At 38.8% G+C, this 22,471-nt stretch overlaps 1 protein-coding gene across 2 annotated transcripts in view; it reads right to left on the bottom strand.

Moving 5' to 3' along the window:
* Positions 1 to 666: 666 nt before the first annotated feature.
* SPATA5 (spermatogenesis associated 5) overlaps positions 667 to 22,471 on the bottom strand; it is a 449,967-nt gene continuing 428,162 nt past the window's right edge. For both annotated transcript variants that reach the window (XM_037830598.1, XM_037830599.1), the window contains one exon: positions 667 to 1,152. In XM_037830598.1, the coding sequence (XP_037686526.1) occupies positions 976 to 1,152 (177 nt within the window). In that variant the 3' untranslated portion in view covers positions 667 to 975. The remainder of the gene's footprint in view (positions 1,153 to 22,471) is intronic.

The raw sequence follows: 22,471 nt of genomic DNA, 5'->3' as shown, positions 1-22,471 counted from the left end.
AAGATTTATGAATATTTTACATCATGCATCCATCCACTCCCAATTTCCATACTTTCCTATATTCTTGTATAAAATTTAGGTCCACAGGTGTTCTGGTTTGCTAATGCTGCCATTTTGCAAAACACCAGAAATGGATTGGTTTACAAAGGGGGTTTATTTGGTTACAAAGTTACAGTCTTAAGGCCATAAAGTGTCCAAGGAAAGGCATCAACAAAGGGTACCTTCACTGGAGGATGGCCAATGGGGTCTGGAAAACCTCTGTTAGCTGGGAAGGCATGTGGCTGGCGTCTGCTTGCTCCCAGGTTGCATTTCAAAATGGTGTTCTCCAAACATCAGTTTTCAACAGCTGTCTTCAAAATGTCTGTCTCAGCTGCAGCAACCGTCTGGGCCTGTGTGGCTCTTTTTAAAGTACTCCAGTGATTTAATTAAGACCCACGTTGAATGGGTGGAGCCACACCTCCATGGCAATTATCCAATCAAACGTTTCATTCACATTTGATTGAGTCACATCTCCATACAAACACTCAATCAAAGAATTCCAATCTAATCAACACTAATACATCTGCCCCCACAAGACTGTATCAAAGATAATGGCATTTTGGGGGACATAATACATTCAAACTGACACAACAGGTTTGGCATTTAGGGAGGCAATGAAATAGATTCTGGAGTAAGGAAATCATTTAATGGTATGAATGAACCAACTCAAGAATGAAAAAGTTGAAGGTTTGATTTTTTAAAATCAGCATACATTTCCAGATAAAACTGAATTAAACCCATGCCTGAGATTTCTTCCATCGTATCCATATGATATAAAATTTCTATAACAACGGTAGCCTCTCAGTGCCAGCGAACCTATTTCAGACTTTTTGCCTATTAAGGATTTTTTATGGGGACACTCTTAAGACAAAATTTAAAAAAGAAACAAATTTTCTCTAGAAAGGATATTTTAGCATAATGAATATGCATATTTTCTCAGAGTGTATGTAGCCCACTCCTCTCTTGATAATCTTCATAAAAACGTCTCAATGACTCAGGAATTCTAGGTTTCACAATGCTCAAGGCTCCAGTAAAATGTCTTCTCATGATGCAGTTGGCTTGGATGTCTTCTTCCAGAGCCAGAAGGGCTGCTTCTCTACAGACAGCTATAATCTGAAATAGAAAAACAGGGGGGTGGGAGAATAAAATAATCAACACTCTTTTTAGAAACTTAATATTTCAACTATTCATTTGTGTTAACTTCCACAACTGTAAGCACATTGCTAAAATTTATCTGCAAGTGTTATTTCACTTAAGATTTACAAAAGAAACAAAGTAATCATAGACAGAGCTTTTTTTCTCTGTCCGTCCGTCCCAAAACAATGTGTTAAGTACTCAGAACCAGGAGCTTCAAAAAGTGGTATATGGTATGGCATTTGCTTTTAAGGAGCTTACAATATTAAAGGCGGAATAGCCATGCACACATATTTTTAATACAGGGCACCCAAGGTGGCATGGGTATGTGTGGTGGGTGGGAGGTAGGAACCAAATGATAAGGGAGAGCAGAAGAAGGAGATACCCTGATATAGAGTGAGGTTGTGCTCATCAGCACATCTTGTCAAAGCACTGAATTTCCACATTCCTTTCAACCTTTGATCTATTACCAACACGTAAAAAAGCATTTCTTTATGAGCATCTCTTTAAGGAGTGCTTAAATCTTGGGAATGTCAGATAGGGTTGTCTGTGTTATTCTGGAGAACTGTATTAGAACAGAGAAGTGAATTCTGTTTACTCAGCAAGGAAAGCTGGAAGAACTGAAAAGAATTTGGGGAGGGGGTGGAGAGGATGGCAGAGGGAGGGAGGAGAGAGTAGGCGGAAGGAAAACGGAAAGGGAGGAAGGTTCAAGCCTCAAATCCTGAAATGTGTTTTTAAGCTCCCTGGACTTCAGACAGCGGAAGCAGGCTGATGCCAGTGTCATTCTAAAGACACATTACTGTGGTAAAAAGAGCTTGGAGGATGAAAAGAGATATTGTGATTTTCGAAGCAACAGGGAAAACAGTGATTGATATTGATTGTGCCCTTGTATCAGTAAATGAAAGGGACAGCTGAAACACATTTGTCCAGCCATTCAGCATATTTTCTCTGTTCATTTACTGAAAAGAGTTCTTCTGCTTATGCTGGGCTAATGGCTGCCAAAGCAGTTTCGTAGCTTTTTAGGGGATTTAATAGCATGTTTATGGAGCTTTTAAAAAAAATGCATAGATTTAGAAGGCTTTGTCAAATTATGAAATGTAACTATTAGTTATGTGCTACATTAACGAGTGCTGAAGATATCTATAGTGGACATGCATGTTAATGCTTTTCAGAAAAGAGTAGCTACCAAGTTGCTGAGGGAAAAAGCAAAACTTGTAGGGATTAGTGGAACTATTTCATAATGTATTCTGGTGCAAAAAAAGTATTTGAAAACAAGAATGTGATAATTAATAAGCACTGTGAAAGCTTGTGAAATACTGCACATGGTAAACTGACCATCCAGTGGTTACATCGTGTTCCAAGGCAACTATCTACAAACAGAGGTAAAGGGACCAAGTGAGGGAACGCAGCTCCCTCCCTTCAATCTGAAGAGCACTTCTTTTATCTGTGCTAGAATTTGGAGAAATAGTTGTAAGGCTAAAAATTCTGAAGAATGACTAGATGAGGTAAAGAGGATTGAATTTCCTGCTTGTTGGTGAAGTTCTCCCTCTTTCTGAGACAGTACACGGAATGTTTCCTTTATGGGGCTCCCTCTTAAGGCTAAGGAGAATACAGAAGTTACTGCCCTATGCCAGTGCTATGTTTTGCACACTTCATAGCTGAGACTTATTTTGGTGAATACAGGGCCTACAGCATAATGGCTACAAACACTTATTGAGGACATATCATGTACTAGATAAATACTAATTATTGTATTCATTAATTGTTATGTGGTTGGTGCCCCCAGATTTTGTACAATGCAGTGATGTGCAAAGTCTGATGGGAGCATGGCAAATGGAGTGGCCAAATGAGCATAAGCAAGATGGTGGTGGCTGGGGTAGGGGAGGTGGGTTGGGTTGAGGAAAAAAGGGGAGGGGATTGAAAGGCTTCCTAGAGCCTCTAAAAGCTCACTGAATTTAGTTCATGTGGTCAGGTGGTATGTGGCTAAAACATCTGGCACATCTGAAAAAGGGAACCTACACTCCAGTAGGCATCCCCTCTTTGTTAAATAGTTTTCAAATTGGGAGAGGAAGAAATGATTGTATTCCTTGAATCACTTGAATCTCAGGCAGCCTAACATGGCAAGGCAGAGAAATTAGGTAGTGGGAAGTGAGAGAGTATTTCAGGCAGGTCATTGAGGCAAGGAAGGCTGCTCTTGGGATCAACTCCCCTGAGCAATTCCTCTTTGCAGATCAACTTTCCTTTTTCCACATCTATATCCATAGATTTTTCTCTAAGCTATAAATTGCTTTTTGCCCTTACATGACGGTTTCCACGGCAAGAACAAAGGGGGCATCGGTGGTGAGATGTGGTTAGATAAGTAGTGGCCACTTGAAAGCTGGCCATGTGTAATTTGGGGTATCTGGTTTATATTAACATTTGAGAGTAATTCCCTTACTATATTTAGTATATGCCTGACACTTAATAAACAATTCCATCCAATTTGGCGACCTACAGTATTGTGAGATATAAAAAACTTGGACAGAATTTCAACCAGAACATGGAGAAACGTTTTGGATAGGGAAGACATATAAAACCTTTGAGAGAAAATGAAAAGGGAGAGAGAGTAGATGAATTATGGTACTCAAGGACCTCACAGGAAGGTGTTTTCCTCCGTGTAGAGGAAGTAGTGCAGCTGTTCCCAGTTCCTGGGGTGGCAGAACTCCTCGGGACTGTAACTTCCAGAACTCAACACTTGCTTCCATAAACATTTAACCTGTTTATTTTTATTTACAAGAGATGCTCTGAAGAACCAGTCAATTAAGCAATCCCTTTTGCCACTTTTATTTTCCTATACATTTGCTTAGTGATTTAAAATCAGTAACTGAGATAACTAAAAATAGGACTGCACTAACAATAAGCCAGTCACTTTTTCATCAGTCAACATCTATTGAATGGCCACTAGTGCAATAAGTATGGGAGGTCAGGTGGAAGACCCAGAAGTGGGCAAGACATGGTATCTGACTTCTGGTGCTTATAAACCAGTAGGGGATAGACATAAATTAACTGCAATGTGTGGCATGGTATTAGAAGCACTGTCGGAGAGGCAAAAGGAAAGTGCTTTGGGTGTGGAGAGAAGAGAGAAATTACTGCTGGTTAGGAAGAGGCCTCATAAATTGAGTAGGAAAGAAAGAATTTAGATATGCACATATGAAAAGAAATGACATTCTGAGTAAAAGGAATAAAGTAAGCAAAGAAACAGCAAGGGACCAGGGATTACAATGAACTAGCCTTAGTTGGCAAAACAAAGAATTTAAAAAAATCCTTCCATCAAAATATCACTAAAAATAACAGTGATAGAGTTTTCACAAGTCATATGGGCCACAATAACAGTGAATGCTAGTTGATGACAGTCGTCTCAAAAGCTCTCATCTAAATCCACAAGCAGCTGATGAACATCAGTTGACAGAGCAAACTCTTAAATGTTCCTTTGTTTTTATTTTTCCCTCATGAAGGGCTTCTTAGTAGAAATTCCAAAAGAAAAAGCATTACTTGGATTATTTGTTCTTCTCTCCTAATCCATTTCATGATGGCTGGTTTCTGTTTGCCGTAGGAGCCACTTACTTTGGTACGAGTTAAGATATGATGAGTCACATACTCCCCAAGAAAAGTACAGCTTTCCTGCTCAAAAACCTTCAGTGGCTCTCATAGTCCATGCCAGTATTTCCCTTAGGATATTAGTGTCTGTTCAGGGGTAGAAGTATTCCATGACCAAATACCCAGCTGAATTCAACAAACATGCATTCCTCACAATGCACAACAGAATTTTAAAGATTTCTGTGATACGTAGCAGTGCAAATCTGTTTAATTTTGTTTAACTCAATGTTTCCCACAGAACTCTCCCTCTCCCCTTTTTTGGCAGAATACCTATAAATGGCTAACCTTTACAGTTACTTGTGACCTTCAGCATACACTTTGGGAGATGTCCCTGCACAATATGGAACTCAACTATCTCATTTCCTTTTTCCTTTTGCTCTTCCTTATTCCAGAATAGAGTGATTCAGAAGGGGACCGAGGGCAGAGACATATGGAGCAGACATTTATTTAAGGACTGAAAAGGGGGAGGGAAGCCAAGAAGAGGGAGACCAGGCTGTGTGACAGAGGCAAAAGGTGGCAACACTTGCAGCAGCCACAGCACCTACATGTGCTCTGTAAATGGTCAATGCATGTTTGTTGAATTCAGCTGAGTAGTTCCTTAACTATAAACAAGTTTCCAAAAGTGCATGTTATGTTCATCTTTCCCATATTTGGCCAATATTCTGCAGCCTTTTTACTTATATCTGATATAATCTAGACTGTGTAAGTTATATTTAAGTTTTTGGAATGAAGATAAAGTCAATAGAAAAAATGGTTTGACACTGTGATATCTGTTTATCTCAAGCAATGCTTTCAGTCTGGAGAACTGAATTTGTGGTTTCCTTAGAAGTGATATAAATTAGAATTTCTAGCAAGACTACAACTATGCCAGTATTATATATGAGGGGGATGTTTCCTTAGGTATCAAAATTTGTTACATAGGGACAAGAGCTTTTTTGCTGTGTTATAGAAAAAACTGTGCTGGAATTGAGAACAATTTCAGAAAATATAAAAACATTGTGTGTGTGTATCTATATATGTATATGTATGTGTGTGTGCGTGTATATATATATATATATATATTTGGAACACTGAAATGGAAGCTTTGCTTAAAAAAGTGTGCCAATGGTGATCTATTGTCTGTGATGAAAGAAATCTGGGATCAATTAATTGCTCAGAGAGTTTCCTTTCTGTATTAAGTTTTGGAAACATGAGGTCTTTCTAGATAAATTTGCCAATACATCTCTCTGTTTGGGAATAAATACCACAGAAACCGAGAAGAATGGCTTCAATTTAAACTAAGGTATTACTTATTAGGATCTATAAAATTTAAGTAAGAAAGCTTAATGAGACAGGTATATGTGTATGTACGTGTGTGTGAGTGTGTGTGTATCTATCTATATATCTATTTATCTGTATCTACAGTGTTCACAGGGATCACGAATACTCATTGCTCTGCTAACATCGCATTTAAAACCAGACAGAGTCTGGGACTGTTTCAGTGATAAGGAAATTCAGGTGAAATTTTCCCAGGAGTCCACAGAAGAACCTCACTGGGAAGATGTGCAGACAAATGGGCAAATTTGAATCACAGACTGTCTGGAATGTTAAACTAACCTGTGTAGAAAGAAAACCCTTAGCCACTTGAGCTCCTTAACTTCCTTGGCAAAAAGGAATCTGGAAGCTTTCCCCTAATCCCTTCACCATCTTGTTCTCTTCCACCATAGGCTGCAGACTGGATCATTTAAATGAATTATTAGCCAAATACAAAAAAGGTTGCTTTTAGCATTATGCTATAAAAGCAAAAATGTTTGGCTGACTCTATAAAGCTAAGAGTGTATATTCTGTGTTCCTATTCAGTTTTGGCTAAAAGATAGATAGGCAAGCTTTTAGAAAAAATATATATATATGGCTTGCTGCAAAGGTGAAAATATCTGTTTGGAGAAATGAGGAAAAGAGACAAAAGGCTAGCAGAGTGGGCCCAAGATCTCACTGTTAGAATTAGACAAAGACGCTGTCATTTTGGTGGCCATCATGACCATTTGTTTGTCACAAATGCTCTTTCCATTTTTTTTTTTTTTTTTGGCAGTAATAATAGATCTGATTGTCACACACTGAGAAGTAATATAAAACAATAAGAGGAACTCTCTGTGGAAGACTTAGGCATATTTGAGATGTGTTCTTAAGAGGTAGAAAGGAAAAGCTTTTCAATGAAAATGCTTAGAAATATTCAAAACAAAAATCACTGAATAAATACAGTGAGGAATTTTTTTTCACATGCAGTGAAAAAAGTAACTCAGCAATGAAGGCAAAGGGATATATGAGTATGAATTTTCATGCTATGCTTACTCTCTGAAAAAGCAGTTCCTTTGGGAAAATAACAATATAGCAATAACTGGATTATGTGAGACAACTCCACTTGTAAGGGGTGTGGGGAAGCAACTCCCCATGATGAGAAGGCTCTTGACCATTGAACCTTGGGAAATCTAATTACCTCACTTTTAAATGCAAAAGGCAAAAGAGGCAATTGTGCGGAATTCTGAATGCCACGAAGAATAAGAACAATGTCTTACTTCACTGTGGAAAAAATGAGACCTCTTATACATAGCCTAGGAGACAAGAAGAGTTTAAACAGGTGGCTCAGCTTAACAAAATAGAAACAGGCATATTACTAAAATTAAAACCAACATGGTTTCTAGGCAGGCAATAATAATTTTAAAAAACAAAGTGAGTAAAGAGTAACAGTCAAGACAAAAAATGTTTTCTGAAACGTAATAGAAAGGAAAACCTGAAAATGTCAGGCATCATTACGGGGCCATAGCCCCTCCTTTGTTCCTTCCAATTCACAGTAGCTCTACCTTCTTTCCTGGTGCATTGAGATATTAGGAATTTAATAGCAAATTTAAATTCAGCCACTTCCATTTCCAGATAAGGCCTGGGTAGTATCTGCACTTCCTTGCTCTATGTTATAAACAGATTATAATAATGATAATGGGAAAATATACTCACAAGTGGCATGTAAGGTTGGGAGAAAGGGATATTACTGTAAGTTGGCCTTTGGAGTAAGGAGAGCTAACAGCAGCTCATTTCTACTAGAGACGCTGAAATTCGAATTAAACCTCATCATCCTGTTCCTAAATACTTTTCAGATTATTTGTATCCTGATGAAAGGTGGAAGACAGAAGTTCTGAAGACAGCTTAAACAATCAGCTGAAGTCCTATTTGGTGCCTGTCACCCCCTCCACAGCCACGGGGAGCAGCATTCAGATATATGAAGAAATCAAAGTTAGCAATTTTAAATGTGCCAGAAGAGGAAGCTTATTTATAGGGGGACCTTAAATGAGGAGGAAAAGTGGATCCTGACAGCTGAATTCACACACCCAGTTTAACCAGCCCAAGACACTTAAAAGTTCATAGGAAAACTACAACTGCATAATAGAGATTGTAATTAGAATACAAAGATATAGTCACAGCAATTTCTTATGTGAGTGGGTGAATTGCACAGTATAGTTTATATGGAGAGATCAAGCTGAAGAAGAGAGCAAGCAACCAGACCCTTAGTCGTGCAGCTTCAATCTGATTCCACGCAGAGGCAGAGATGCTCTCTCCTCCGGGCACAGGGGAGGCAACCCGGCTGCTGCTCCTGCTGTTTGGCAAGAAGAAAGCCGACCTTCCAGTGAGGCCTAAATGTGCTCTTCAGCTCCTTTGTATTTCAAGTGTACTAAATAGCTTTAAAGAATCCACCCAAAGAAATGGGCTTCGGTGCTTAAAAACGTCTTAGGTATTTTCAAGAAAGTGGTTTTGTTAAAAGCATTTTCTGTCCGGAACACCTGTGACCTGTTGAGCTTAATTGGGCTGCAGCTGGCGCTGATTGTGCGCAGCCGCTGGCGGGCCCCGGCGCTGACATTGTGCTCGGTCGCGTTCACCCGCCCCCTCGCTTTTCTTTTAACTTGCGCAGCCCCGCGACCTCCTTCCCCTGCATGTCTCAGGGATTAGGAAGCCAGTAGAGAGTGGTGTCCTGCTGTTTGCGAATAGCAGACACTGAGGTGCTTCAAGGAGAGGGCTACCTGGGAGATCATGTGCTCCCGTGGAAGCGGAGGGCCCATTCTGCTTCGGCCCCATTGAGCCGCGCTGAGAGGTGGCTGAATGGCCGGGCATGAAAGATGCGGCTGAAGGGAGCGCAGCAGGCTCCTGTCCGCGCGGCGGCAGATGGAAGTCGGGCTGTCCCAAGCATAACCAGTCGAGCAGTGCCTTGAACTGCTAAGAAAGCAGCTGAGAGAGGAAAACAGGCCTGGAGAAGGGAAATTCGGAGAGGCAGCAAGCAGCACTCAAAAAAACTTTTAAGTGATGAGGCTGGAAATGAGTATTTTGGAGGACAGAGTTCAGATTTAAGGAATTACGAAACTATTGTTCTTGGGCTAAATTCCCTTGGGTTGTCAGCCAAATAAACTTTAGGATAATCCATCTGGAATTATGTTAAGGTCATACTACCTAGAATGTCATAAAATTGTATTGAGTCAAAGACACATTCAAAGCCTAATGACATTAGAGAAGGGAGAAAAACTTGATTGCTTAATTTTGCCAATTTATAGTTATTTTGAGGTCTTAAAAAATATAGCATAAGTATGTTTATATCCAGCATATAACCTTTCATTATTATTTGTATGGAGAAGCCTGTACTAGTGTTTGCTTTTTAAAAATTTACAAATGAATTGAGTATTCCACAATGCTTTGGGGCTGGAAAGATGTCGAGTTTTTATTTAGCTATTCCAGCATAATGTTTCTAAGACATTTGCAGCTGTGGGAATTTTAAACGTTTCTAACTTTAACTGAACTTAGTAAGATAAAAAGTATTTTCAGTTTTGAAAAGGACATGCCAGTTGGTATGGGAATGGAGAGAGCAGGAGCTATTGTGTTGGGGAAGAAGGACAAGAGAGCAAAGAAACATTAGGGGCCCTCAATTCATTTATTTATTCAAGAAATCCTTATTGACCACCTACAAGGTACAAGGCACTGGGGAATACTGCAGTGAAGAAAACAAAGTCTTGCTTTCATAAAACAAGGTGTGCAAAGTACTGGCTAATCTATTTAACTGTCAATATTCAGTGTAAATGTTTCCACTGGGAGGCGTTCTCTGATGGCAACTTCACTATTTCCTCATGCTTCATTGCTTTAGGATCATTTGTTTTATGGTCTCACAGCAGCTCCTACTATTGTCATATCACAATGTCAGTATATAGAGTTATTTGTGTTAAATGTGTATCCATGAACGCCCTCCAGCTTTGGTCCTGGCTCAATTCCCCACACATACCAGCCTTGGTACATAGTTTGCACATCCCTTAACCCATCACTACCAACTAGGGAGTTCAGAAAAAATTCTCCTACTGAGGTCATTTCTGAACAGCGATATAAACTAGTTTTGCTTTTGTTTTTATTTTTTTTGGGTTTTTTTCCTTTTAAACATACACAGAGCCCTTGCGGTAACAACTGCTGCCAAGATGACTGTCTATTATAGATGAAAAAAGCTAAAATGTCTCAGACACAATGAGTCATCCTAAATTGGGGTGCGTATTTGTGAACTCTTGTGTGGCTGACAACCAACCTATGGAAGAGGTAACATGCCACATATGGGAGAGCATGAGGTTGGCCTCAAAGAGGAGAGAAGAAGAGGGCAGGGGACACTCTTGAAATAAGAGTAAGCAAGGTTCAGCTACCCGAAATCTTAGATTTTCTCCTCAAGTCTGGAGGGCTTGATCCTTCCTGCCAGTGTTCTGGGAGTTTGGGGGAGGGGATATTGGGGAAACCTGGGCGTGGGTAGGGGCATTAAACTGGTATCAGTATACACTATGCTTCCTCTTTCATCAGCCATCTTCGCTGGCAGCTCCTGCACCTTGCCTCACCAATACACACACAAAGTAGCCTCCTCTGAAACTCTAGCTTCAGGGATGCTTGGGTAGCCTTCTTTGGATTTTGTCTAGCTTGGGATTCTGGACACTCTGAAGTACTTGAAGAATGGAGTACTTGGTGGTTAGAGCCTTTTGCACCTTTATACCTCTTAATCTGTGATGAGCTCCTTTCCATTTCTTTCCCATTATAACAGTTGTAGTCTGGCCCAGGTCTGATCAACAGACTTGCTTGACATCCCTAAAATCATTTTAAAGAGTACAGTATGGTGTTAATGGCTACCTGTGTTAAATAGAAAAAAAAGAAATGACTTGACAGTTTGTAGCTGGCTAAGGGGCAAAAGGAGTGCAAGGTCCTGCTGTACAAACACTGAAGGACACCATTACCACACAATAGGGAGAAAGATGGCAATATGATTATTTATCTTAGAGTTAATTTATGGATGTCATTCTTACTGATAATATTCTTCTTGAAAGAAAGAAAAGATTCTTTTTGAACTGAAAGCAGAATCATTATCATCAAATAAGATATTCTGAAAACATCCAGTATATATTTCCATACCTTACATATTTTTACATTAGTAAGGTGGTCTTTTTTTTTTCTCTGAGTGATGTTTTTGTTGCTTTAAGACATTTGTTTTGAGGTTCACATATTATTTAGTTTTAAACTTAAAAGAATAAAGTATCTTTATAAGAGCCAAAAAAAAAAAAAAAAAGAATAAAGTACCTATGTCTTTGTTACGTAAATTAAAAATTATTTCAAGTGGTGGTTCACCAGTTTGTGTTTATTAGCCACGTAATAAGAATTCTTTTAACCTAGGGTCTCTGGATTCCTAGATGGGTCTAAGGTATTGAAACCATATGAAAACTTTTATATGTATTTTTCTGAAGAGTGAGTTTAAAGCTTTCATCATATCCTAAAAAGGACCCATAACCCAAAAAGGTTAAGAACCATGGCTCTATAATAATATTTCAGACTTCCTTAAACTCCATGGATGCTTCATAATTATACATATTTTCCCCACCTCAGATAACTTGTAACAGAATAAAATTTGGCAAGGATTATGGCAGTTGGGGAGTACAGGAATTATAAAATGGAGTTGATCATAGATCTTTTTAGACCTTCCTTTTGTGTCCTAGAAAAATTCAACAGCTGCTGTTAGGTATAACTAAATGCTTATTTAGGTCTTTATTGATATTAAAGGAATCTAAAGCCATACATCCTATTTCCTTTATTAAAAAATGAAAAGCTAGGGTAATAAGGCACTCATACTGCAAATTTAAGCACACTAGTTATAGAATGCAAAATGCAAGTTCCCAAGATAAGATAAGCATTTACGAATGGCATGTATTAACTAAGTGTTAATTTTAGTTAACCCGTAAGTGAACTAAAAAAAAAAAAATTTAAATGCATGGAGGTTTTGATATTTGGTGATAACCCTACACACTAGTGCGGTCGCGGTTACTGCTTCTGGGGGGAGTGGCGGCCGGTAGCTAAGCCCTCAGCTCTCGGGGCTGCTTAAAGGGTACCGGCGGCGGGGGCTCTTTCCCGGAGGCGAGGGCGAGGCGGAGGACTTGGCCAGGTCCTCGGCGGGAGGCGTACAAGGTGTGGAGGGCGGCGATAAGGACAAGACACTCTTCATCCAGTAGGAGTATGCGCCAAAGAGGCTTTATTCAGGGGTGATCACAGGTTATATAGGCTGGTAAGAAGGGCAGGGCTGGAAAGGAGGTGAAGTAGCCTTAAATGGCAATACTGAAGGGAGAGGGGCTAGGATTGGTTTTGAGAGGACGCAGGAGCCGTTGCAGCGGGCGGGAGTTGTTCTGGTCACGGTGCATGCGCGCTGGCGGTGGCAGGAGTTGCCTTGGCACAGGGGAGTGTGCGGGCAAGATAAGGAAGTGGGGAAAGGGCGGTTGGGAGAAAGGCGGTTCCCTCCGGCAAGCCTCCCCTGCCAGTGGCATTTTGGGTGAGGAAAAGGGAGCTGCCTTGACCTCGCTTCCTAGGCTCGGGGGGGCTGCAGAGGGCACTAAACGCCCGTACCCACTACCCTCCCCAGGGGGTGATATCAGGTCCCCTGGCCCAGGCCTGGTAAGTCGAGGTACAAGCTCAGTCACCCGCACACTAGGTGTTTAGAAACTGAGGAAATTGTTACCCTATCTGAAAAATTACATGAGTTGTCTTATAAGGAGTGAGACACTTTGAGCTCTAGTTCCTGCATGCCAACTAAAAGGAAAAATAAATAAATAAATAAATAAAAGGTTTACTGGTCCTTAAGCCTTCCAGAAAGCCAATAGTGAGATCCAGTTCTTGCCTTTTAACAATAAAAAAAATTATGTATGTGATGTAACTTAAAAGAAGTGACAATGACTGGTAAAGCCACACAGGACAATCATTTTCATTATAGTTACTCTAAATTCAGGTCAAAGTGCAGACAGAATAAAGATGAATCAGGTTATGAAGGCTTTAATCAAAATTTCACATTTTTCTCTGCCAACCATTACTTAAAGGACTATCAAACCTAGACATCTGTTCTTAGGTACTGTTACCCAGAATCCATTACAAATATTTTAATAAGAGAATAAAGATTTGTACCTAGTTCAGAAATGCAAATGTCCAGAAAGTCTCCTAGGGAAAGACTGAAAAATGTCTACTAGTTAAGCCTAAAATCAAACACTCTAAGAAAGGCCATAGTAGAAGTCCACAGATATGGAAAGGGTTGTGGAAAAAGAAGGGTGGATGAAATAACTTGTTGATAATGAATAGATCATGTTTTGTAAGTTTAATTTAGAAGATGTATTTAATTATCACTTGGTGGGAGGGACTGTCATCAGAAATGCAATAGTTTGTATATTCGAAGAGCTGATGGTAAATTTTTAAGCACAGATTATTCACTAAGTTTTTAAGATCTAAAGTTGCAAAACTGAGTGAATTTGAGAACGGGTATTTTCTAGATTTCAGGACTGTATCCATGCTCTTTACACCATTTTAAAACTAGGTGAACTTTCCTCACTTTGCTAACCATCAAAAAATGTAAATTAGAAACAGACCAACAGACATTTCTCATTGAATAGAAGAGATTTTTTTACAGAGATGAGTCAACTAGACACAAGGGGATGATACAAGGGAAAATGTTCTGCAATCTTAGTCAATGCATTCTCTATTATGAAAGATACAATATATACATAAAAGCACCCTATAATGTTGTAAAGAGGAGAAAAGTGAAACAAGTACCAAGAATTTCCTATTTAGACTGTATTTTTTGATTTGGAGATCTAATCACTAAACTTTTGATAGGCTACATCTTGGTAGCAAGCACCTTCATTTTAGCATGCTGGCAACTGGAAATAAATCCAGACCACCTTTGGTACAGTGTATTCAAGGAATCTTACACATTTTACAACCACACTGAAGGAAGTTAGCAGAAATTCTGAATTATTTTACAGGTCTGTCCTGCCCTCCTCCCTCACCTCTGTTCTCATTGAAATAAATATATTCATGTGTGTGTGTGTGTGTGTATACATTCATTTGCAAATGTATATAAATTCACAAGATGTGACATTAGTTTAAGCACTACATTTACTATCAGCAGCTATGAAGTCTAGCATTTTGTGTTATCTTTTAAAATTAACTAGGCTGTTAAGTTCCCATCACTCTGCCAAAAACCCAGACGAGCTATGCCTTTAACAAAAGAATTCTGTAATAAAACGAGATTTTACATGCTGAAACAAAATATTTTAAAACCTCTTTCTGCCAATTGCTCACTTTAGTAATATTTGTGGAATTTAAACCCCCTTTACCCTAATATACAAACATTCCCATGGAAGATTATTTTAAGTTTTGTGTTAACCTCAGAATTATTAGATTTTTATAGAAATCTTTTAATGAACACTCTTGATTTGGTTTCTTTAAGAAGAAATCCAAGACCTGTAAAGATTTGAAGACTATGTATTCCTTAACTGCCTCAACAAACACGACCCAGCTAACTGTAATCAGAGGAATCATGAGTAGTTTTCACACCACTTCTGTGAATGCCTCTAAGCAAGGTGGACAATATTCTATCTCAGCTTTTCTTATTTCTCCAAATATACCTACTCAGTTGGTGACATCTGCAGTATATTAGGGTTTGACTGCTAGAGAGAGAATCAAAAGGGGAGATTTATTACAAGGATACTATTAGGTCTAACAGTACCTAAGGACAGGAGTGTGGCTGGCTCTCAGAGGACCAACTTGAACCAGGGACTAGAATGCTATCAGTATTCTCTCCCATAATTTTTATCTCAGCTTCTCTTGGTACTTTGCTTTCATTCCTCCCTCACTGCAGACTGACTTTTCCCACATAGTGGGAAACACAGTATCCAAAGTTCCTATGTTTTGCATCTTATACCCTTAGCCACCCAAGAGCCCCCATTTTCTCAGTTCCAGGAACCAAAAATCCTGGTTGTTACTGTGCTGGGGAAAGAGTACAACAAAAGGTGCAAGTTCACAAAGGTTGAAATAATTGAAATTATTTCCTTTCCTCTATGCCGTATCAACTGTGAGTGTGTGTGTGTGTGTGTGTGTGCGTGTGTGTGTTGTGTGTCACCACACTGTGATGATATGGCTACTCCAGCATGTAGGTTTTTGGGGTGAGGAGGTGAGGATCCTTGGTAGGGCCAGGAGTCCAGGTGACTTAAGAGAGGGCTATGTTGATTGGTGGAGGGAATGAGGGAGAGGATATCAAACAGTTTCTCTCGTTTGCGTTCACACTGCTTCCTTTCAAATGCTGAGTTGATACTTTGAAGCATACTATTGAAAAGGTACCACTTCTGGAACTTGTGCCCAGGGGTGGGGTGGGAGAGCAACTGCTCCCCGGCTCCTGCCAGCCAAACTGCTTGGCATGTAGCACTGGGGTCACTGTACTTCTAGCTGCCATTTTCTTAGACCAGGGTGTTCTTTAGGGTCTAGATAACATTTTGGGCTGTAAAACAGATTTCCAGGCCATAGGTATCATCTAAAATAGGATAAAATTACACGCCACCATTCAACTTTTTTGAAAAACATTATGTGTCTATTAGAAAAATTAAAGTTATTCTTTTTGAATAATGCCTTCAGTATGGGTCGTGGTCAAATCTAGAAGCAGCTCTCTTTGTCTGAAATCTATTCTCTTTCTTGGCAACTGGAAGAATCTCAATGAAAATCAGAAGAGAAAGCAAATAAGAACTCAACTTTAAGTGAGGAGGGGAGGGCTCATGAATAGCTAATAGGTTACAAAGTAGAGTCTGAAGCTGTTCAGTTTGGAAGTTTATGGAAAATTTTATTTGGAGACAGTCCTGAAGTTCAATTAAAATTGCGCATGTAACTGGAAATGTGTGTTGACAAGGTTTAAGGAGGGGGCAAAATGAGGTGGACAGCATTCTAAGTTGGAAGAACTTTGACTTCATTCTTCCATTCTGAGCAGCTGAAAAATGATTTGTAGTATCTTTCACAGCAGCCTCAGCCCACTTTGTAAACTTGCCCAATTCTTTCTCCCTCGAGTAGAGGAGAAAGAGGAGAGAGACGAGATTGAAATCATATGTGAACATTTAGAGAGAGAATATTAACTTCTTTTCTTCTCCTACCTATCACTTAACTTGCTTTTTTTTTAAAATATGAAAAATTCAAACATATACAATAGTAGAGAGAATAGTTTATAGTGAACTGTCATTTATCTATTATCCAGATTTGATAATTACCAACTCATGGCTAACCTTGTTTCATTTACACCCTGATCCTTGCCAGCCCCCAACACTGCACTGAATTTTTTTGAAGCAAATTCCAGAATCATAATATTTAAAGCATAAATATTCTCAGCATATACCTCCAAAAGTAAGGATGTTTTCTTAAAAGCATAATCACAATACAATTATTCCACATTAAAAATAGCAATAATTCCTTAATATTATCAATACCTAGTCAGTGTTCAATTTTGCAAATTATCTCAAATGTATTTCACAGCTGATTTGTTTGAACCAGGATCAAAATAAGAGCCTCACATTGCATTTAGTTAATATATTTCACATCTAAAGGATTTCTCTCTCTCTTTTTCCTTATAATTTATATGTTGAAGAAACAGAATCATATGCTCTTTATTTTGCTGACTGTATACCTGTGGTATTACTTAACATGTTCCTCTTTCTCCTGTATTTCTTGTAAACTGGTAATAAGATCCAGAGGCTTGAGCAGATTCAGGTTTGATTTTTTGGAACAAATACTTCACAGGTGATGATGAGATAACTGCATGCAATCTCTTCGTAATTCTTTCATTCCTTTCTCATTTATTAGCTGAAATATATTTATAAAGGGAAGAGTTCCCACCACTTCCTGCCACCTTCTTAGATAAATGTTAGCATACTATTCACACTTTTCTCTGCCTTGCTGTTTTCACTTAACAATTTATCCTAGAAGTGATTTCATAGCTATATATAGAGCTATTTCTTGTTTCTTTTCAGCTGCATAGTTTATTCAACCAGGTTCCAAGTGATGGATATTTGAACTTCTAGTTTTTTGCTCCTTTTTCATTTTAAGATTTGTCTATATGTTGCCTCAAAGATCAATGTCTAAAGATAGTCAGGTAAGACAAAATTCAAATTCCAGCAAAGAGGAAGGAATTTCTCCTATTCACTGCTAAAATTCTCCTAGTCACCATAGCATAGGGGTGATTACAGAACCTTGCATGTTCAACCATAGCTTGTTCAAAATTTTAGAAAAGGTGAGTCTTAAAAATCATACTTTCTGACTCCTTTATTTGCCTCTGTTCTTCCCATTTTTTACCTTGCTCCACCCCAACCAGTCACCCAAGGCTCCCAGCCTCTGCCAGCTCTAGTCACAGCTCTACTTACATCTACATTTGGCTTCAGAGTACAAAACTTTACCCTGATGTGACTTTTCTCCTAAGCCTGGCTATTACAACTGACTTCTGCTCAGTCTCTGCCTTCTGGTGCTCATCAGTGCGGCTAATATTCTGTTGTAATGGTAAAAGCAGTACCAGTGCTAGTGAGGCTGGTAGTGGGACAGAGGTCAGCTCAGACCTTCCTAAGTGTCAGGAATAGCAATCATGGGCTTAGGGAAATGATAATAGGAAAATCTAGACTATCTTACTTATTCAGGTGATTCAAACAGGGCTGGTTCTCCTACATCAACTTTTCATGTACATGGCAATATGCTAGGACTAGCTTCTAATAATCAGAAGATCACATGCTTACATGATATAGACATTTCCAATGTAGACATATTATTTTTGGCCCCTTTACTTATCATCTCTCAAAGAATGAACCTACACTTATGTCTTCAACTACCACTCCTATGCAAATGACTTTGAAATATTCATTTTCAGCTCAGGCATCTCTCCAGGCACCTACAATCCAGGGTATCTGACATTAAATGTGTCTGAAAACTGCCTGCCTCTCTGTGTTGGTTTGAAGCTGTTATGTACCCCCCAAAAGGCAATCTTTTCTTAATCCATTTAGTGGGTACAGACCTACTGTGAATGGGACATTTTGGTTAGGTTATTTCAATTGAGATGTGATCCAGCCCATTCAAGGTGGGTGTTAATCCTTTTACTGGAGTCCTTTATGAGGATAAAAGACAGAAAAAGCCTGGAGAGCTCAGAGAGAAACACCTAGAGAGCACAGAGAGAAAAGCCCTGGAGATGCTAACAGAGGACCTGCAGAAACTCAGAGGAGGCTGCTGGAACCAGAAGCTAAATCCAGCAACACCCGGGAGCAAAGGACCACTGGACACCAGCCATGTGCCTTGCTATTTGACAGAGGAACCCTGGATATGCCAGCAGCCTGTCTTCAGATAAGGTATTGTCCTGTTGATGCTTTAACTGGAGCATTTTCATGGTCTTAGAACTGTAAATTTTAAGTTAATAAATCCCCCTTGTAAAAGCCAATCCATTTCTGATATACTGCATTCCAGCAGCTTTAGCAAACTGAAACAGTCACTAATTGCAATTTTCAGTGATATACCATTCTCTCACGCATTCAGGCTTGAATCCACTAGTAAGATATCCTATTTCTTTGCTCCCATACAACTTAATCTGGCCAGGTGTCCTGAAATAGATGTTGGTTTACCTGAGATCACATGAAAATTTAGAAATGACAATCCTAACCAGAAGGGGCTAACTGGTGGCAGATGGCCAGTTTGGAAGGGTGTCTTTAATGGCTGCACCTTGTCCTTGGCCTCATCATAGGGGTAAAGCCTCATATAGAGACTTTATTGGCATGCTGGACAAATGTGACTATTTGGGTGAAACAATGAATATGTGGAAGAAAACAAGCCTAAGATTAAAAAAAGATCCCAATTAAACAAATGAAACTGATTAAATAAGCCTGGGCCGTATTAGGAGAGTGGGTGACTGGATGTGAGAGTGATTGAAGTATCACAGAAGAAACACTGAAGGGTTAGCTGTGAAAGACAGAAGAAATGAGGTCTACAATGAGAAATCAGGTCAACCCTCTGGTATTTGAAAGGCTCTCATGTAGAAGGAGTAGAACTATTGATCTTGTGAACTTCTAGGAAGCAGAACTAGGACCATCGCTGTAGGAGACAGGTTTTTGCTCAAAAAAGGGAAGAAATATATGAATAATTTATAAACTGGCCAAATATGAGGTATCTCTGGAGGTAGTGAGTAAATGACCAAAAGATAGGGATATTGTAGATGTTAATCAAGTGCTGGAAACAAAGTTAGTTTACATGGTAGAAAAGAACTTTCAATATGCTGTCACCATCAAATCTACTCCTTCCCTTCATTTGTACCTGCATACTCAAGTTTTCTTCCAGTTTAAGAGAAGAATTATCTATGTTCCTATCTAAGCCCAGTCCTTTTATTTATGCACTGGATTCCATTTTCTCTTCCCTAAATTGAGGAATTCGCTTCTGTAATTGTCTCCCAAATATATAATCAACTTTTCCCACTAGCATAAAAACATGTTGTTTTCTCATCTTAGAAACATAATCCCAAAAAACAAAAACAAAACCATAATCCCTCCCTTGTGTCCATATCTGCTTCCATCCACCACTTGCATCACTCCTTGAAAGAGTTGTCTTTGTCATTCTCTACCTCCTCTTTTTCCATTTTCCCTTAAAACCATTGAAATGAAGCTTTTGACTAGGTATTCAGTGCAGCCACTTTTCTGCAATTCACTTTCATTGAATTGCTGCTGTCAAGATCACTAATCCAATGGTTAATTCTCAATTTACTACACCTACCAGTAGCATGTGAAACCAGCACCCCCTCCCAGTTTCTTAATTGGGAGCTAGAACAACTCCCACTCTTCACTCCAGCCACACTGGCTTCTTGGCTGTTCTTGAACATACAAAGTAGGGTTCTGTTAAGAACATTTGCACTTGTTGTTCCTTTTCCTTGGAATGCCATTCTCTTGGATAACTAACAGCATGATTCACGCATCTCAGGTCTTTACTCAAATGTTACCTTTTCAGTGACCATTCTGTTTAAACCTGTAGCCCCCTTCCCACAATCCTCTTTTCCCTGCTTTATTTAGCTCCCCTTCTCTTACTGCCATTTAACGTATTTTTACTTGTTGATTGTCTATTTATCCTGACAGAAATGAAGCTCTATAAAGAGTACTGACTTTTATTTTGTTCACTGATGTACACTAATGTCTAAAAACCTTACCTGGTGCTCAATAAATATCTGTTGAGTGAACAAGGACAATGGAGGAAAGAAGGACAATATGTGAAAAGAATAAGGTCTGATATTTGACTTAATGTTAACTAAAGTTAGCATGCAGAACTAGGACTTCAGTGCTAACATTTTGTTTTTTTTTGAGCTATTATGGAATTTATGCCTTAGAGCAGGTACTGTATTTAAGTTTACAATGTATATAATGCTTAGGCATATTGTTAAGACTTACCAAAACCTAAAAAATAACTACTCCACACACTTCAGAACAACTGAACTTGTATGCTCATGTTCTAATCTAGGGTCAATAGAGTTAGCTTTGACTACTATTGATTTGAAGTGTGCTCTGGGCCTGCCTTCCACAAAACCGGCTGCACTAAATACCTAGTAACCAAATAAAAATAATAGAGATTAAGTAGAGATAAGAGCTAAATGGAATGTTAAATAAAGCTGTCAGCTGTGATACTATTTTATATTCCTGAGTGGTTGCAAATAATTCCCCTACGTATTGAAAGTGTGAATTCAGTTTGTCATTTGGCCACCCCCTCCCTTTCCCTGACCCCATCACTACCCTGAGCACACTTTCCTGGGGCTCACCCAGAGCTGTTCTTAGAGCAGGTGAAGAACAGCTGGTTCAAAGCTTTGAGAACATCACTTAATACTGAGTTCTGCATGGTGGTGCTCCAGAAAAGCTTTCTGACTGAGGTATGCCTGATCAGGGGAGTCATCTTTGTGACTCTAGGTGCTGTTATTTTTTTAAAGAAGTCCAGGTGAATTAATTCTGTTTTCCTAAGGTCTCTCAACTACTACCTCACCTGTCAGTCAACTAGCTTTGGTACTCTCCTATTACAGAAGTTTAGACCATCAATAGTGCAACCCCTCTTTGTCTGTTTTGTCCTTCAAAACCCAACCTACCCACAAAAAGAAAATTAAAGGTTATTATAACAAGGGCAATGTGTAATTTGCAGTGATGTTTCTCAGAAGCAGAAAATCTGTTTTCCTGAAACATTTTAAGAGAGAGTAAAGGATTTGTAAGGAAAAAACATTATATAAAAATAAGAGTGCTGGTTATTTAAGCTAAACAACTTTGCAGTTGACTTTGATTTTATATAAATCAAAAGGTACTCATGTTAAGGCAGATACATTTGAATGTTAGAACCTCAAATATATGTTAATTTATTATCTTAAGTATTTTACTGCTGACAGCATTTATGAATCAAATATAAAGGGCTTCTTTCAAAGGTAAGAATTACTTCCTAGACTTCCTAGATCTAAATAAATGGATTGTTAAGACTCTGAAGAATTAAAATGCAATAATTTTAAAGGCTATCTAGTTTCAACCTTCAGTGTGATAAATTATAACAATGATTTTTCAGTATGCTAATAACTGATTAAAATATGATGATATAGCTACAAATTTACCATCTCTGAATCATAAGAACACTGTGAAGTCAGTAGTTTTTTTAGGGGAGAAGAACTGACTATTCTATTCAACTCAACTCACCTAGGAGAATCTCCTACGTGCTATGTTCTTGGGGAATATAAAGACAGCGTCAAAGACCCCGAAATTCAGAAGGAGAAAAAGACAACTATATAGTATTTAAGACACCGAAAGAAAAAACTGCCAACCAAGAATACTATATCTGGCAAAACCGTCCTTCAAAAATGAGGGAGAAATTAAAATATTTTCAGTCAAACACACACTGAGAGAGTTTGTGAACAAGAGACCTGCTCTATAAGAAATAGTAAAGGTAGTACCACAGGCAGATAGGAAAAGCCAGGAGAGAGAGGTTTGGAGACGAGAGTAGAAATGAAGACTATAAGTAAGGGTAAAAAGAGAGAGAGAGAGGGAAAATACAATACAATACAATACAAGGCAATACAATTCAATAAAATAAGATATGACATATAAATTCCAAAAGTCAAAATAGTAGACAGTAGACATTATGTTGAGTGAAATTAGCCAGAAACAAAAGGACACACTAATATAAACTAACACTGATGAGCGAAATTTGAGAGTTAAAGTTGAGAACACAGGTTATCAGGAGATAGAAAGAGGTTAGAAATTGGGCATTTGATGCTGAAGGAGTACATAAGGGTAAACAGGATTGATTGTAT

The sequence above is a fragment of the Choloepus didactylus genome, chromosome 3, assembly GCF_015220235.1.
Source record: "Choloepus didactylus isolate mChoDid1 chromosome 3, mChoDid1.pri, whole genome shotgun sequence".
Lineage (NCBI taxonomy): Eukaryota > Metazoa > Chordata > Mammalia > Pilosa > Megalonychidae > Choloepus > Choloepus didactylus.
This window is presented reverse-complemented; position numbering and strand designations above follow the sequence as displayed.